General features: G+C 49.8%; 5 protein-coding genes across 5 annotated transcripts; 2 read left to right on the forward strand and 3 right to left on the reverse strand.

Moving 5' to 3' along the window:
- Positions 1-3,522: 3,522 nt before the first annotated feature.
- Positions 3,523-5,199, reverse strand: L228DRAFT_284817 (glycosyltransferase family 69 protein). Its single transcript, XM_018336265.1, has 3 exons — positions 4,506-5,199; positions 4,143-4,368; positions 3,523-4,067 (listed from the first exon to the last, which is right to left on the reverse strand). Exons 1-3 carry the CDS (start codon positions 5,082-5,084, stop codon positions 3,643-3,645), a joined length of 1,230 nt encoding a protein of 409 aa, XP_018186462.1. The 5' UTR covers positions 5,085-5,199; the 3' UTR covers positions 3,523-3,642.
- Positions 5,200-6,490: 1,291 nt separating this feature from the next.
- On the forward strand, positions 6,491-7,272 carry L228DRAFT_181779 (hypothetical protein). Its single transcript, XM_018329573.1, has 2 exons — positions 6,491-6,964; positions 7,041-7,272. The coding sequence occupies exons 1-2, from the start codon at positions 6,638-6,640 to the stop codon at positions 7,101-7,103; spliced, it is 390 nt and encodes a 129-aa protein (XP_018186463.1). The 5' UTR covers positions 6,491-6,637; the 3' UTR covers positions 7,104-7,272.
- A 4,435-nt stretch (positions 7,273-11,707) lies between these two features.
- L228DRAFT_270174 (hypothetical protein) lies at positions 11,708-12,329 on the reverse strand (the record flags this gene model as incomplete). Its single annotated transcript, XM_018335381.1, has 3 exons — positions 11,708-12,022; positions 12,080-12,132; positions 12,275-12,329. 3 exons carry the CDS (start codon positions 12,327-12,329, stop codon positions 11,708-11,710), a joined length of 423 nt encoding a protein of 140 aa, XP_018186464.1.
- A 522-nt stretch (positions 12,330-12,851) lies between these two features.
- L228DRAFT_270175 (hypothetical protein) lies at positions 12,852-14,591 on the reverse strand (the record flags this gene model as incomplete). Its single annotated transcript, XM_018335382.1, has 1 exon — positions 12,852-14,591. The coding sequence occupies one exon, from the start codon at positions 14,589-14,591 to the stop codon at positions 12,852-12,854; it is 1,740 nt and encodes a 579-aa protein (XP_018186465.1).
- A 412-nt stretch (positions 14,592-15,003) lies between these two features.
- On the forward strand, positions 15,004-15,824 carry L228DRAFT_181821 (hypothetical protein). The gene is made up of 2 exons (XM_018329574.1): positions 15,004-15,598; positions 15,661-15,824. Exon 1 carries the CDS (start codon positions 15,167-15,169, stop codon positions 15,590-15,592), a length of 426 nt encoding a protein of 141 aa, XP_018186466.1. The 5' UTR covers positions 15,004-15,166; the 3' UTR covers positions 15,593-15,598; positions 15,661-15,824.
- The last annotated feature ends 1,116 nt before the right edge of the window (positions 15,825-16,940 follow it).

Consider the following 16,940-nt stretch of genomic DNA (forward strand, 5'->3'; position numbering starts at 1 on the left):
GTGCGTGACTCGAAGTGGTCTCTCAGGTGCAAGAGCAGAGTCGTTTCTGCTCAGGCAGCTCAAGCGGAAAATATAAAAACATAGCTAAAATAGCAAGGAATGGGTGTCGTGGAGGAGAACATACAGGGCAAGTACCACCAGCAATGATGCGGTCAAAGGAAAGAGCGTCTGGGATCCCATGAGATTTTCCTGTGCTGCCAGAATTGACGGACCCATCCACTGAATCTCGTGAAGGGCTGCTCACGTGGGCCGGACGACGGTAATTGAGCGAATACACCATGATGCAATGTTATGGGAGGTTGATCAAAAGGTGCAAGAACAAATAGAGCGTATCTGTGACAAGGAAAGAGGCCGGGGCTATCAAATGAAAGCTGGTTGTGAGAAGTATAGGAAGAATAGAGTAGCAATATAGGTCAAGAAAAGTAAGATGCTCGGTATAAAGAGCGAAATATATGTTGCAGAAAGCACGTCGTCGGTGAGGAAGAATTGACGACGAGATGAAATAGTTCCAAGGCAGCTAAGGGTAACTACCACGCAAACAGTTGAGGGTATCAAGATTCGGTAAGCACGCGGATGCCACGAGGGATAAAAGCAACTGTAATAATGGGAAGGTGCTCAAACATGCCAACGGCCGGTTTATGAATGCAACATTGGCTGTTGCGCCCGTTGCCCATGGGGGAATGAGGACATGTTAAATGTGCTTGGAGCACAGATTGCGCTTCTGTTACGCCATTACATCCTCACCCAGGGTTCATCGGGCTCCTACGCCAGGCTGGTACTGGTTCAGGTCCAGTGCAAGCAGGACGAATCCGAAAAAAGAGACACAGGCGCCGATAGTGGCAACCTGAGTCAAGGACGGAAGAGAGCCAAGAGAATCCCGAACGTCGAGATCATGCTAGCCAGTGGCTTGCGCATTAAACGCTGGTTGGACCTGTACGCTAATAATTGAGTCCAGGGACTAACTGCGCGGCCTGCTTCCCTTACGAAAAAGGATTAAGGATGAATGGATGTGGAGAGAAAGCCAATGCAATCTATTCCATTCCGCAGATCCACGCGATCGGAGATCAGGGACCCACTGCGGGAGACAAGAAGAAAAAAGTGTGTATCTCCACTAGATTGTCTAACGTGGCAGAGAATTGAGGTGCTGACAATGGTCCACAGTTACATAGAGAGCTGTTCCGCGCTTCTCCCTTATGGAGGACATATGACTTGCATCTTCCGTTGCTTGTCGACACCGACTGCAGATCGAGGAGCCCACCTCGAGCTCTTTTTTTCCCCGCGATTCCCATCCAAAGCCAGACAGGGATATAATTTCGCGCGAAGACGATTCAACGCTAGTGAGCCTAAACAGTGAGTGGATCGCACAAAAGGTCAACAGAGAAGGTGAATAGGAAAGATACGAGGCTTGAGGAGTGTCGAATTAGGTCAGTTCGTTCTATTCCCTTTTGAACGAGACATGCACTTAAGCTCTGGCGTCAAGTTCTCATTGCTTTTACTCAACCTAATATCCCGATATGGATATCCGAGCGGTGACGTCGAAGACAGCCGCTGTCGCGAGTGGCTTGACTCCTGCTGAGCTGTTTTCGCTTCGATGCTCACCCTAGAGCGAAGACCTTGTCATTAATTATTTCATCCCCAATCATATGTGTATTAAGAGAACAATGCTAATAGCATATGCACAGGATCTCTTCCGTCCCGGTCTAATTTCCTAGACGGGCTGGTAGTGGCCATCGGATCCCACAGAAAGAGGAAGGAGAATGGAAAGAGGAAGCGAAACCCCAGAGGATTTTCTACTACGTGGTGCGGGTGATGGACCCGGCAGAACGGAATGATTGGCCATGTGCACATGGCTGGAGCCACATCGGGTTCGCTCTTGTCCCGCTCAACAGCACCGAACGAGAGGAAAGCACAGAGCGGACAGGGGACCTGAGGGAAACGGGACCCAGCAAGCGGGCCAGCTAGTCGCCTTTCAGCTCTCCTCCCATGATTCGCAATTGGCCATCTGTTTTTTCTGATGGGTACGAGTACGTACAGGGTATTGCTCACAACGCCATGCACATGCAGCTGTCCCAATTTCAACCCGCCAAGCCTGCTTGTTCTCCGTCCTCGCGCGTGTCTGTCCTTCCTTGCAATCGGAAAACAAGATTTTGGGGAAAAGGTTAAAGGTATCCTGCATGCATTATCTGACAGATCATCATCACTGTGCATTGCGACGACTCAATTGCAATGCCACGTGACGCAAACAGGATGTGATGCAGAAAATTCTCCATTCACAGCCCAGCCAAAAACTCAATTGATTTGATACCGATCGGTTCTGCGAATTACTTGGATGACTAGCCTGGCAATTAGGACTCTTCCCGTTTCAACACTTCCCCCGGTCCCCATTCAACTTGGCCGTGATTGGTCTGATCAAAAACTCTGCAATCTCAGGCCCAGTGACCACGGACAGATTGATTCGACAAATCAAAGACCCAAACAGCATCTATTCAATATCGGACACCTTTAGATCGATTATTTCATCATAGAGCTACTCACCCTTCTTTACAACGCATACGCGTACCTTGCCGAGCCCGACACCTGCCGAACACCAATGCCCGTCGCATGGAGATGGGTTCGGCTTGATCAGAATGACGGCCGCGAGCGCTCGCATTTTTCTTCTTTCTCAGTCGTCGCCGTCCTTGTAGCTCGTCGAATCGAGAGCAGAACTAGTGTCGACTGACTGAAGTACGGCCCATGTAAGTAATGTTATGTTATGTACGAATACTCTGTAGTAAAATTGAGTCTTTCTAGTGCATTTCCTTAGTCTTCCCTCTAACATCTTCTCTCAGCTGCGTTCTGGGACCTGGATCCTTGACCCTCACATTCCCTGCCCGTCTAAACAATAGTCGGAAACATAAGATGGGCTTTGCTAAGGAGCAATTTTAGTGCATTATCTATGGTAATAGTTCAATATAGTACCTTTTGTATAGCGGACTCCACCTTAAAAGATAACTATTGAAGATCTAAGGTTGGGTAAATCTCGTTTCTTCAGGCCAAGCGGGTTTGACGGCCCAGATTCGCGAGCTCTTAGTCCCGTCTCGCTCTGGCCTACTGTACAGAGTAAGCCCCGATCGGCGTTACCGAAGTTCCATAACTTATCCAGCACCTTCCCACAGAACCCCCCCCCCCCCGGATATTCGATCGTAAGGCTCAGGGCTGGTTTTTATTACGGAGTACTCATTTCTAATCGTTAAGGTTCTTGAAACGCGATATCAGAGTCAATTTTCATAACTAGCTCCGCAGAAAAGAGGTGACTCTGGCGGTGGCCTAATGGATTGGAATGGAATAAGTATGGAGGGGGACGTTCAATTTTCCTGTCGCTTACAAGCTCAATTGAGAAGGTTTTCGGGCAGTATAGACTTATGTTGATGCTGGTGCAGTCCAGGCCCAATGTTAGCATGTAAAGTCTCGGCCTAAATTGCCCGGAAATACGTAACATTTGGCGCGCGGCGAGGATCAACGGCAGAATCGGTGAGTAAATAGCTCTGGGATGGCAATATATTGATACAGTACTCTGTATAATACAATAATACTACACTATACGTGGTAGAATAATATAATTCCATAAACGTAGCCGTAACAGAAATCTTTGCTTGGCGCTCTTTAAACATGTGCCCAGCCATTCTCGACAAGGACCTGCATCTCATTAATGAGACAGAATTCCCCAGGTTCCTGCTCATCAGGGTGCAGCTTTTCCCATTCCTTTACGCGGCGGCCGACAGTCCACGACTTGAATCGCGTCGTGGTGGTCCATCTCCGGATCCGGTTCTGCCACAGGCCGGTAAATACTTGCCACGCGGATACCCATGCTTCGCCATTGAGAGGGTGCACGGCATCATACGCCGCACGCCGGTACCCGACGCGAACGTTTGGGTTCAGCCAGACCCCTGCTGACGAGGACAATCCGTTGTCCGCGTGGATCAAGCAGCATTCGGACCCTTCGAGGTGCGCGCGCGCCAGGCTATCCGGGATGCCGCGAAATTGTAAAGGCGGGTCAAGATCAATAAAGGGTCTAGCGTCCATGGCCACTGAATTTCGGCATTTCAGATTAGCACGTTTTTTTGGTTCTGCGAGGAGATTGCGAACGAGGGACAACATCTTACCTATTCCGTTCCAGCAGCTGGAAACGGGTACAAGTTGGCCATATTTTATTGCGGTTCGTGATGCCCGAGAACGAAAGTACGGCCATGTCTGCATGACGGTTTCGTGGCCTTGCGAGTCCCGCAGCGCAAATGTGTCGTAGTACGTCGGCGGCTTGGCAAAGTCCAGAGAGCATGCAGCTGCGTATTGACCATCATTGGTAGCTAAGAGCGCCATAATATCTTGCGTCTGGGTAGAGATACATTGTGAGTCTTATATCGCAAATGTGGATGCCCAGGCAGATTGATGGCATTCGGTACGCCAGTGCTTCGTCCGAATTGGCAGCATGAGGGTCCAATATATAAGAAAAGAAAAAAAAAACGTACAGTAAATACGACATCATTCAAGAACAATACGCGATCAAATGTCTCCCCTGACTGAGCAAGTTCGTGGAGTTTGCGCAATGTCAGATTCCTGATTTTAGAGAGATACGGTACTCGACGAAGCTCCTTCTTGCCTCTCGGCGTATCAATCCATCCCGACGTTCCCGGTGGTCGAGAAATCTCATCCTCGTGCGTGTGCTCATCGAGGGTAATGTTCCGCGGAACACTCAGTCGTTCAAGCTCGGTGTCAAGCTCCCGCAGAGCGTCCTTGGTGTTGTCCCAGCTCCCACTTTCGTAGATGCTCACGTAGACATTCTGCGGGCCGAGCATCTTCGTCAGGTCTACCAGTGCCGCGTTCCAGGATTCTCGTAGCACGGCTTCATTGTTCCAGTGTTCGCTGGCAATGTAGATTTTATGATGGCGCCCATCGAATGCTTGGATTCGGTGGTTTTGTAGTTGATCTTGGAGAGCCAGCTCTCGCCGTATAATGACCACTTCTACCAAGCTCCAGATCAAACTTATAATCAGCGCGATCCGGAGCAGGCGCGATTTCGTGGAGCGCCGTAGGCGCGCAGAGACCATGCCGTCGCCAATTGAGTACTGGCTCGAGCACTCATCGAAGCCTTATTCTGAATTTATTTTGAATATGCTGGTATCATTCAAATAGTCGGGCATTGCAACAAAAGAAAGTCGATTCCTTGCGCTCACATGATGATACTGTAGGGATAATAACTTCAACGGTGTCAGTATCTCTAGTTCAGGGTCCCTGCCGAGCACGGTCACGTGAATGGCTATCGCGTCCCATCGCGACGCGTTTATGGCCATTCCCTATTTGGTAATAAATGGCCTGCGCGTATGTTCGTTCATAGGTTGTCAAAGAAACAAGACAATTCTCATCGAGGAGCTTTCTGCTTCGAATTGTAGCAATGCTTAAAGTTGGAATAGAATCTTAGCTATTTCTAAAGCAATGAATGTTACAACTGGGCCATGTCTAGGGAATCTAGGATCCCGTGTTGCTTGGTTCGAAAATCTGGCCGATTTCTGCCTTGAGCTGACTCAACAAACGTAATCTTCTCCTCATAAACCCGCAAAGGAATAATTTCTTGCTTCAGAGCAGGATTAAGGTGTTTTTAGCCGATACCCCTGGCACAGACAACGGAGAATGTAGCAGCGATTTCGCTATGAGGGTATGCACTGCAGTTAATAGAAACATTGTAAGTCTTGAAGAGCGAAGCATTCAAAGTAAGAGCGAAATATCCACTCTGCTTTATATATCAAATGCATGAGAATTTCCCAAATCCATATGATTGAAGCTTTAGACTGGTTAAGCAAAATTTCGACGAATGATAAGTCATGACGTAATAAGTGATTGCATGGATGAATGAAGAAAAATATTTTGCAGAAAAAAAACAAAAAAAAAGCACGGAAAAGATTAAAAATTCAAAATGAAAAGTAAAATCAAGAAAATAAATTCAGATGAAGCAAAATTGAATAGAATCAGATTGGAGCAAATGGACCTAAGAAATAAAGAGCACAAAGCCCAGCAACAAAATATCAACAATTGAATGACACCGATGCTGACCATACCAGCTCCATGGTATTCGGTGGGCGATCAAAAGGGTCCGGCGTGGGGCCTGGGGGGCGTGCGAGGGTCAGGTGGGTGGGGGGCTCAGGGTCGCGCCGGTTGAATGGGGAAAAGCGAGGCAAGCCGATCTTTGCCCTCTTCCTCTGTGCAGTTGTACTGCCAAGGGTCGACATGTTTACACAACTGCCATCAACAAATCGGACAACAGATGTTCGTGAGCATGCATTTTCAAGAAAAGTTTCTCAAACTGGTTGATGGCACAGTAAATGATGTACCCTAGAACATAGACTACCCTGTATGTAATGGTGATCAGGTACGACTGCTTGGCATTTCTCCAGCCAAGTCAACCTTGCCACCCGCCGCTTGTTGTCCCAATCGAATTCCAGTGACTTGGGTTGATTGCGTGTGACCCTGTTGCATCAACTCAACCCACCACCATGGATCGCGTCATCTGAAATATCAACTTGAATTATCTGCTCCAATTCTATGGAAATTTGAAAACGCAGGCCTTCCTGGAAAATATCCAGATACTTTCCTGACCAAGGTGGTGATGGCCGACGAGGAGGAGGATGAGCGGTACACTCCCTCAGTGTATGAAGCGCAGACTCACCTCCAACACACGTCTGGCAACACCTTATTGCCTGGTCCTATTGCCTCACTCGTCTCGTTGGCGGCAAGATCGTCATCTCTTTATCTCCGCCTAGGTATTTTTGTCGGCGGTTTGGCTCTTGATGGCGCCCGCGCGACAACTTTGACCGGCCTTGAGCTCAGTAGAGCTGTGATAGAAGCGGTTTTGTCTAGAGCTGCTCACGATATTTCTGATCGTAATCATGGCCCGGATGGTCAAGCACAGGTCGAAAATTTATTGGAGCGCAGTGTACGTCTTCCAAGGAATCTATCGAAAGAACAATGTTCTTGAAAATGAATAATGCTAATAATGTGACAGCTTGCAGCGCTCCATTCAACAATCAACAAGGCATCATTTGTGGCGTCTGCGGGATTTCATTTCTCTTTAGCGGCACTGTCGTCTGCCTCGGAGCTTTCCCGTCATCTCCTCAACACCCTGGATGCGATTTTCGGTGATACCGAAACTTCCAGGGCTATTGCTACGATCATTACTCTCATTCGTAGGGAATTTCAGGGCCCCGAATCAAGCCTTGAAAGCGAGCGCGTGGGAACTCTCGATCTCATCGTCGGCTTGACCGCCTTTGCATTGCTCCAAAGATGGGGAAGGAAAAAGACGGGGAGGGAGCTCCTCGAAAAAGGCGCAGTCGAAGTAGTTTGGGACGTTGTTGTCTTGGATCGGAAATCCAATAATAGCGGTGACCGATTTGCGCAAAATGAGTTTGGGCAGATGCATGAGAACCCTAAAAGCCTTGGAAATAGTGCCGCCTTGGAAGACGCTCCTGCCAGAACTTCGTTTGTCTCGAGCATTGAGGACCCTTTTACCATTGAACGTGTTGAAAGGGCTCGACCGTCGTCCCGCAGTACATTCAATTCGACACATTTTCTCCAGCATCGAGAGGAAGATATGGCTGAAGAGCATCTCAAACAGCAAATCATGAGCCAACTTCCGCCGCAAGCTACGGTCTCTATCCGGACAGAAACCGTCACGACGAAGACCATGGTCGTGGATATCACTGGTGCTCACATACCGGAGATTGTGCCACCTTCTGGTATCATGATTGTGGATGAGGAGACAACTCCGCGTTCAATAACCGGAGTAGACACTGTGGGTCGACGAAGTTCCAATTTCCTCACACCTCATCATAGAATTGTCTACCAGACTGTCCACAATCGCCAGCGAAGCTCGTTTATTGAAGAAGCGGATAACATAGATGAGCCAGTTCTCGATGTCTCTTCAGAGGATACTATCGCAACCCTGAGCGGTGGAGACTCTCACAACTCAACAAAAGTCTCTTCCTTGTCTGAAAGTCTTCCGACTTCGCCCCAACCAGCAGAGATTCCAAGCCCCTCACCAGAGGACTCGTTCCGTCTGTATGAGAGCCCGACAACTAGCTTAACCCCAGATAACTTGGAGGCTGCGGTGGGGACGCCTTCGAGGCCATCTATTACATTGACCCGGCCCACAACCGAGGGCTTAATGCATAGCGCCAACCAAAAACGACAGAGAAAGCCGCTTCATTCTGCTACCACGAATACCGGCAAAGAATCCGCCAAACGAGATCAAGGTCATCCGGCATCCCAGACTCACTTGGCAAAGCATAACGATCTCGAGCGTCAAGAGAAAGACGACAAGAAGACTTCAATTCGTCGCGCCTTGAAAAAGCGAGCCTCAAATTCTGGTTTGGCAAACCTATGGAGCAAAGAGTCTGCTCTCCCACGGCCCACAACTTCCAGCAAGGGGAAGGAATCTCGAGCTCCCTGGAGCTCGAGTAGGTTCAGCGGATCAGAGAAAGCCAAAGCGCCTTCTTTTATTCCCATGCCACGACGAACTCCCGGGATTATCAAAACAGATGGTCGGACTGATGCCTCTAAGAATAAACTGTCTGGAGAACGATATGCGGAAAAAGCTAGCCCCTCGCCCGCATATCAGCGCCCTCCTTCTGCAACCGGCTTTTACGCCGTTCACGAGCGCCGACGCGATTCTATTGTGTCACAAACAGACACCTATTCTATACATTCAGCGGACCAAAGTCGTCCTGAATCTCCTCTGGACTTTCAATCTCGCCCGAGCATGTCGAATAACTTGGTGCGAGCTAGGTCCGAGAGGAGCATGTCAGTCTTATCGCAGCTTGAGGATGCCAAGTCACCCAGTCCAAAGAAAAGACACCATACCAGGTCAAAATCTGCGGCGCCTAGTATTTACAGCATTGCAAGCAACTCAGAGTCATCTTTGATACCCACATTTTACGGAGACCAGACCACCAACAGATACCTGCCGCGATCATATCTATCTAGCCAAATGCCACACTTTGATTTTGTTCGGGATCTTATTCGCTTTTGCCGTTTTTCTTCTGCATCATATGGGTCGAACTTTTTACGGTTCATGGGCATCGCCCCGGCAAACGCCATGTCACCGCCGCAGTCACAGCTGATACATCACCGTGAGCATCACTCATTCTCGTCGCATACAGGCCTTCCTGCATCGGCTATTTTACTCTCTTCATTTGTCGACCCGCAAGGAGGTTCCAACGCCGCTGGCGAGACAGGCACTGGAGTGCCACTGGTCCATTACGTTTCGCTTGATCATGAGTCCAAGGCTGTGATTCTCACCTGTCGCGGTACTCTTGGCTTCGAAGACGTCTTGACCGATATGACTTGCGATTATGATGATCTGATATGGCGAGGCAAGCCGTACAAAGTACACAAGGGCATGCACGCATCTGCCCGGAGACTCCTTGAACTTGGTGGCGGCAGAGTCATGGCCACTATCGCCATTGCCTTGGAGGAGTTTTCGGACTACGGTCTTGTTCTTTGCGGCCATTCTCTAGGCGGAGGTGTTGCTTCTCTCCTCGCCATTCTTCTGTCGGAACCAAACCCCCTCCCAGCACCCGAATCATCCTTTGTGATAGCATCACGTCACGCAAAAACGCAGAGACTTCTTGCTCAAAACGCGTCACCTGCTACACCAGGCCCTTCATCGATAACACTACCACCGGGCCGGCCGATCCACGTATATTCTTATGGACCTCCAGCCACGCTGTCAAGCTCGCTGCGACGGGCTACGCGGGGTCTAATCACAACCATTGTCAACGGACAGGATTTCGTTCCACATCTGTCGCTCGGAAATCTACCCGACCTACAAGCCGTCGCTCTCGCATTCAAAACCGATTCGTCAAACGCCAAAGCCGAAATCCGCGCCCGGGTCTGGGAATCTCTGACTAGCGGTCTTGCCGGCAAGCTGTACAGTCGGCCATCTGGTCTTCCATCCGAAGATGAAGACCAGTGGGCTTGGTCTGCGCTGAAGAGTCTCCGCGCATGCATGCTCGCGCCCAAACTGGTTCCTCCAGGCGACGTTTTCATCGTGGATACTCAACGCGTTCTTCAACGTAATGCGTTTATGCGACCTGACCCGCCCCAGCCAGCTGCAAATACCGGCTCTGTAGGCCCGGACACCAGCGAATTGGTTGCGCACGACTCACGAACAAGAACACAGTCTCAGCAGCAAGCTTTGAACCAACCCACGACCCCCAACGGTGGAAACTTTAGTAGTGATAACACAGGCGGCCAGTATTCGAGCCTCGGCCGACCTGCCACACGCGTCACGCTGCGCTACGTGCGCGATGTCGAGGCAATGTTTGGAGAGATTCGCTTCGGCGGCGCCATGTTTGCTGACCACAGCCCTGGGCGATACGAAGAGAGTCTGGCTTCGTTGAAAAGGGGAATTCTCGAAGACGATTCATGAACCACGTGAATTTGCCTGGTCATCAATCACCTTCCTCCTCCCCATCTTCGTCATAATTTCCACCCCCCTTTGCTTTCCCCTCGCCCAACAAAGACCTCCATTCACGGCCTGTTGTGCGGGCCCTTTCTCTCTAAAATCCTCCACCCAACTCATCACGTACTCTCCATCGATTCCAAACTCCTAAATTACTTCTTTTTCCCAACTTTTCCTTCCAAATTCCCCAAGCGTATCGCAGCATACGTCTCTCTGAATATTATTCATTCTTCATTTTCTCATCCCACTCATCTCCATTGGACAGGCACACATTACGCCATGATTATTCAAGATTATTCAAGATTATCATCATAAGTCGCCTGCGGAACGTATGTTGATATACATACCTCCTTTCCTCACTTCTCACTTCCTTCCTCCTCATTCCGGCGTATATCAGGGTATACATTGATTCAAGCACATTGACGCACGGTGTCCCTGTGCTTATGGGAAATTGGGGTTTCGCTACATTTTAAGGCTTTGCTTTTTCCCCCCTGCAATTAGATTGACAGCATGAATGGGCATGGATGGACTAGCAATCACACATGAATTATGTACTATATTATATTATACCTGGCTATCGCTCGAATTTGAAGAATCTAAATATCAATCAAGTTATATTTCAATTTGACTTTTTGATTTAATTTTCAAGTTAACAACAAGTTGAACGGGTGATTCCTGGGCGCTGGCCGCTGGGCGCTTCTAGTCCGGTGATCGGATGGTTCCTATTGAGAGGCATAGTAGTCATAGCACAGCAATTCATTTCATAGCATGGTGATGTTGAAAGAATTGAGATTCCGGGGCAATCTTGACTCCTTATATAATTGAGCTGCATGCAAGGGCTTCATTACTTACACAAGGATCAATTAATTTATGCAAGGCTTTCTCTTTGTTTGACACTATGTTTGACACAAATGTTTTCAGGGGGAAGTGGTATTGCTATCAGCTTCTGTAGCTCCCGGCAACGATACACACATTGGGCACAAATAAAACAAAGATAACCAATAGCCACCCCATAATACTGCCATTTTTTGTGTCCGTCGGGCTGATCAAGAACAAAATTACTGCCAAGACACATGGCAAGCAGACCAAATGCCCAACGAGCCACGAAGTAAAAAAAAGGCCAGTGGCAGAGGCGATACTAGCATCGAGTCACAATGGGTTCTTCCAAGAGACTGACCGATAGAAAAATGCAATAAAAGGAAAGATGATAAAATAAAACTATTTTCTTACCTCGTTATACAATCGTATATGACGTTGAACGTTTCCACGGAACGCCGTCATCACATTTGTATGAGAAGGAAACATCTTATCAAATGACGTAAGATCGCCATCTGCCAGAGCGAGAGCTCCCAAATAAGATTGGTTTGCGAGTTTTCGTGCGAGATCCTCCTTGACGCCTTGTTTACATATCAAATACGTGAACACGAAATCTCCCATATGGTCAGGATGTGCATCTTCCTCTGGGGGAATGAGGGCAGCAAGGTATATCCTGGGGTCGTCGAGATCAGGTACAAGATCTTGTGATCGTCGAGGCTATATTAAACACACAGTCAGCATCAGTATTCATGGTTCATCCAAATTTAGGCTTACCATGTTTTTGTAAGGCTCGTTCAGATATTCTTCGACATGGATCTTTTCAGATGCTGTGAGAAATACAGCGTCAGGACGGGTCAATACCAATACCAGAGAAGACAGATATGCCATAAAAGAAAGCGACAAAGTGATATCAACACCAAGGACAAACAAGTTGAGAGGCCAATCTTGATTATATTGGTAGCTACTCACAAGAGGATATGGATTCATCGTCGTCAAAAGATTTTAAAAGAGGAGAGGAGGACATGATGTGGTTTGATAAACGTCAGGGGAATAGATGCGAAGCTAAAAAAAATATAAAGAGCTCTTTCCCTGGTTTTCTTCTCTTCCTTCTGTTCCAAGGTAAAAGGAATTGCCCCTTCCCAAGTTGGAAGTATAGAAAAGGAATATCGAGAATAAGAAAGTAGTACTGTCCAAGTGGCCAAGCCTAGACCCATCCAATGGTAGAGATTGAGGTGTATAGGGAAACATGCTCTTTCCAAGAAAGTTCGTTCCTTCCTTTTTTAAACCTGAGAGGAGAGAAAAAGGACAGCTGATAATTCGTGACCTTCTGGCCAGGACACAATGTTACTATTCCAATTCCGTCCCGAGTGAGCACGGCCGAGGCAGCAACCACCAGAAGCGAAAGCAGACCGTCTGGCGAACACTTCTCTCACTAATCGAGATGGATCCAAGCCTCTCTGGCAAAGCCTTCTTACAGCTTAATTTGTGAGTATTGAATGATTATAAACTATTAATTTAAATTAAAAGAAGGTTTAACGGAAACCCTTCATCCATATGCGTGCTCTTCTTCGCCGAGAGTAGGATTCGCATATCGGCCACCGTAGACGCCGCCGTCGAGAATGACTTCCTCGTTGTCATCCTTGTCGTCTTGGACGCGGCGCCAGATGCTCTTTCTAGGGTGATTCTCTTGGTCCTCATTCGCTTCAGAAGACCCGTTCGCTGCGTCAGAGCCAGCGCCACTCGGCTCTGTGAGCTTGCCCTTTTCCTTGGCAGGCTTGTAGACGGGGCGAATCACGCTGCCGAGAAGAGGGTTACGGCCAAAAGCACCGCCGGACGGTCTTTGAGCGGAGGAGGAGGAGCTATCATTCGCAGTAATAAAGGTGTAGTCGTCGTCTTCTTCATCTTCTTGCTCACTATCGGACAGATCCGACAGAGGGTCTTCAGGCCGTTCAATCTCGCCCATACGCTTGACGATCTTGCCGCCAACCAAGTCAACGGATACGACGACCCGGCGCTTCTCGTACTCGGGTTTGGCGTTCCATTGAAGTTCCCGAAGAACGTGTTGCTGCCGCTTCAGCTGAAGGGCGCGTTCCTGAGGGCTGGCCCACATGTTCTGACCCGCGGAGGGGGTTTCGAAATCGGCGGCCTCGTCAATGATGTGGGTACGTCGTGCATTTTGGGCCTGGAACGAGAGGAGCTTGTCACGGTGCTGCTTTGCAGCGGCCAACTTCTTTTCGGCTTCGGTCGAATTGACCCCAGAGAAGGGTCTAGGTGTAGTTGACACGTCCGCGCGTCGATGCAGTGCATTGTTCGCTTCCATTTTCTCGTGGCCTCGCTCTTCGCGCAGGATTCGGACCATGGATTGGATCTCGTCTGGGGAGAGCAGCGGCGCACTGCAAAAGGTGCATGGTCCGATGCCCTCCTTGACGCATATTATCTTTCCACAGTTGAGACAGTTTGGTGCGGCGGCAAGCAGAGGATGACGGTGCGCGTTGCAATTGCAGCGCCGCCGGGCATTATCTTCCCTGGACAATGTTGGGTTTGTTTGGATTTCGAGCGTGCGAATTGCGGAATCGAGATCGTTAATCGTCGTAGACTGCCCCTTCATTGAGGTTCCGCCAGAAATGGCGATCTTGGCCTTGGCATTCGACTTGGCCGGCGAGGATGATCGGGAGGATTTGGTCGAGGAAATTAGCGGGCCTGCCGCTGATGGAGGTAATTTCGGGGACGGGTGTGCCGATGTAGAAGGTGAAGACGTTGCTGGTGTTCTTGATGCTGATGGGACGGGGAGTTGTCGAGCTTCTGGGGTGTCTGAAAGAGCAAATGCATTTGTGGACTGTGAAGGCGATGCATCCTTGCGCCGTGCAGCTCCGCTCATGTAGTCCTCGACGTCCCGTTTGATGTAGGCTCCCGATGGTGAGCTGGCATTGGCGTAGGCTGTTCCTTCGTTTGCCTGTCGAGGAGGAGGAAGCTTGTTTAAAGGCTGCTTTTGCTTCTTTGAACGTCGAGGTGCGCGAGGGACCTCTGATGCAGCTGCTGCATCTTGAGCAGCGGCGGCGGCAGCGGCAGCGGCAGAAGATTGTGATGCTTGAGGAGCTTCTCGTCGTGAATTAAATGAGGTGATAAATTCCAAGGATTGAGGGGAATCGCCAAGGAGGTCCTTGAGGTGTGTTGCAGCGGCGTCCTTGGGCAGTTGGCAGGCGTAATCGAGGATTTGCTTGAGGGAGTCCTCGTCGAGCGGTATGATGTTGGCCAGACGGGGGAGTGCCCAGGCCGTCAAGGACATAGTTGCAATGATGAATATAAATGTATATTTGTGTCTGATTGCAGTTGAATTAATTAGTAAATATAAACGTGGTTCTTCTGTATTACGGTGAATATACCAAAGTTGGGGATGCTTGGGGTGACGTGACTGGGGTCTGTCCCGTGACTGTCGATAACGTGAAGCGACACTGATGACACACAACAGATAATAAGTGACTTGATCGATGCCCTGACTTTGCCCCTTTCGGAGTCTCTTGTTGCCCTCGTCATCTTTCCTCTCCCTCGCTCCTTCGTCTCTCTCCCTCTCTTTTCCCTCCTTTCCCTCTTCTTCCTCTTCTGGCCACTGCTAGGACTTGATATCTCCACCCGTCACTCTTCTGTTCTTCCCACCACCCCTCTGTGCGTGTGATTATCCAGATTTTCATCCAAATTCACACCCCAACAGCCATCACGTATCAGAACAGGAAAAAAAATATATTGGGGGAAAATAATAATACCGACTCACGGCACACCCCAGCTCCCCTACAGCAATTATCATAACATAATCAATCTCGCCATTGAGAGAGAGTGAGAGCGAAAGATAGCACAAAAGAGATCATGAGCGCCGGCATTCTCGATATGCGGCGCATGCCTCCACGCGCCGTGCCTCCACCACCGCCCTCTGCCTCTGCTGCTGCTGCCGCTGCCGCTTTGCCACATGTTCCGCCGCACCAGACTCCTGTTGCTATCCCCGTCGCGGATCATCCAGGAGGACTTTCACTGCCTCATGAAAATGCCGATTGCGATACGACGCGCAAGTGGATCATCGACCTGCTCGTGCACCCGGACAATGGCTACTCGGAAGAAGAGGCCAAGGCGACCGCGGACAAACATCGCGGACGGTTTCGCGTCATGACCATCCTGACCTTGGAAAAGAAACAGTCTTTATTCGGCATTCTCGAAGGCGCGATTATCCACGAAGCAGTAACGCGCAAGGTAGAGGTATGGACGCGCTGCATCATCCAGTCTTCTCTGTTTGTTTAAAAAAATGTTCTTGTTTTTTTATCGACGCGTACCTTTGGTTGCACCACACTGACTTTCAATCTTGACAGGACTTACCATCCGCGCCACAAGAACAATCTTCTCCTCCCAAATTTACTCCTACTCTCCTTCCTCCTCCGCAGCTCCGCTATCCATCCCGCGAAGCTCTACTGCAAGCAGCACGCTCCTTCGCCGCGCGAAACGGCTACGCGATCACCATTGAACGGTCGCATACCCGCTCTGCCGCACGAGGACGTGTGTGGCTAAAATGCGACCGCGGTGGACGCTACCGCAACCAGCACAACATCACCGACGAGACTCGGATACGCAAGGGAGGCAGTCGATTGACAAACTGTCCCTTCAAATGCGTGGGAGCCGAAGACGAGGAGCGAAGCTGGGTGCTCATGGTCGAGAATCCTCACCACAACCATGAACCCTCCATCCGTCCCGAGGACCACCCGGTCAATCGGCGCATGGACGACTCGACGCTGCGTCAGGTCGTTGAGATGACCAATTCGGGCATGACACCCCGCGACATCATTTCGACGTTGCGTCGGACAAACCCCGAGTTAACCATTATCAACCGCGACATCTACAACGCGCGTAAGAAGCTCAAGGCGCACGAGCTCAAGTTCACTACGGATCGAGCGTCTGCGTCCTCGACCTCATCGGTCCCGACCACGACCGATCCGACAATGACTGCTGCCGCCGCCGCCGCTGCCGCTGCTGGTCCTCCGCAACACCACCCGCAGCAGCCACAACACCCTCATCCCGCTCAACAACATCACCATTCCCACCAGCCACAACCGCAACCACCGCCTCAACTCCGCGGTCCTACGGGCCCTGCTCCGCCCGCTCACATGGCACAGGCCCTTCACAGCATGGCCGCCCACCCGGCTGCCCAGTACCCCTCTGTTGCACTGGGTCAAGGGGTTTCATTTTCACCACAGGTTTGACACGCCGGCGCGAGCTACGATGGCGGCGAGTATCCGCTAGATGCGCGTTCTTCTCTGTGGCTCGGCCTTTTTCGTTCACCCTTTCCCTACCACTAACTACCTACCTCACAAACCATCCGTTTTCTTTTCCATATATATCACCAGATACAACTTTTTCCGTCCGCCTTTTCTTCTCCCTGCAAGACTGACCTATCTCCAAAACTACCTTCCTCTCCTCCTATATTCTATACACGGGCGTTACGGTTTTTCCACTGTTTCCTCTTTCTCCTTGCTTTTTCTTTGTCACGTTACACGATCATCACGATCACGACCAGGGTTTCTTTTCTTTTCTTTTTACCTATCCGCTTCTTCTTTTCTTCTCCCGCTTCTTTTGTCCTTTTCTCTTTCCCTTACCT

This window comes from Xylona heveae (assembly GCF_001619985.1).
Source record: "Xylona heveae TC161 unplaced genomic scaffold L228scaffold_9, whole genome shotgun sequence".
Taxonomy (NCBI): Eukaryota; Fungi; Ascomycota; class Xylonomycetes; order Xylonales; family Xylonaceae; genus Xylona; species Xylona heveae.

Bases quoted from the DNA above. Each gene is read 5' to 3' on its own strand.
- L228DRAFT_284817 (XM_018336265.1), bottom strand. From the start codon at position 5,084: ATGGTCTCTGCGCGCCTACGGCGCTCCACGAAATCGCGCCTGCTCCGG. The intron at 4,369-4,505 runs GTACGTTTTTTT...ATCTCTACCCAG, and splicing joins TGAATGATGTCGTATTTACT to ACGCAAGATATTATGGCGCT. The intron at 4,068-4,142 runs GTAAGATGTTGT...GCCGAAATTCAG, and splicing joins CAGCTGCTGGAACGGAATAG to TGGCCATGGACGCTAGACCC.
- L228DRAFT_181779 (XM_018329573.1), top strand. From the start codon at position 6,638: ATGGCCGACGAGGAGGAGGATGAGCGGTACACTCCCTCAGTGTATGAA. The intron at 6,965-7,040 runs GTACGTCTTCCA...GACAGCTTGCAG, and splicing joins AAAATTTATTGGAGCGCAGT to CGCTCCATTCAACAATCAAC.
- L228DRAFT_181821 (XM_018329574.1), top strand. From the start codon at position 15,167: ATGAGCGCCGGCATTCTCGATATGCGGCGCATGCCTCCACGCGCCGTG.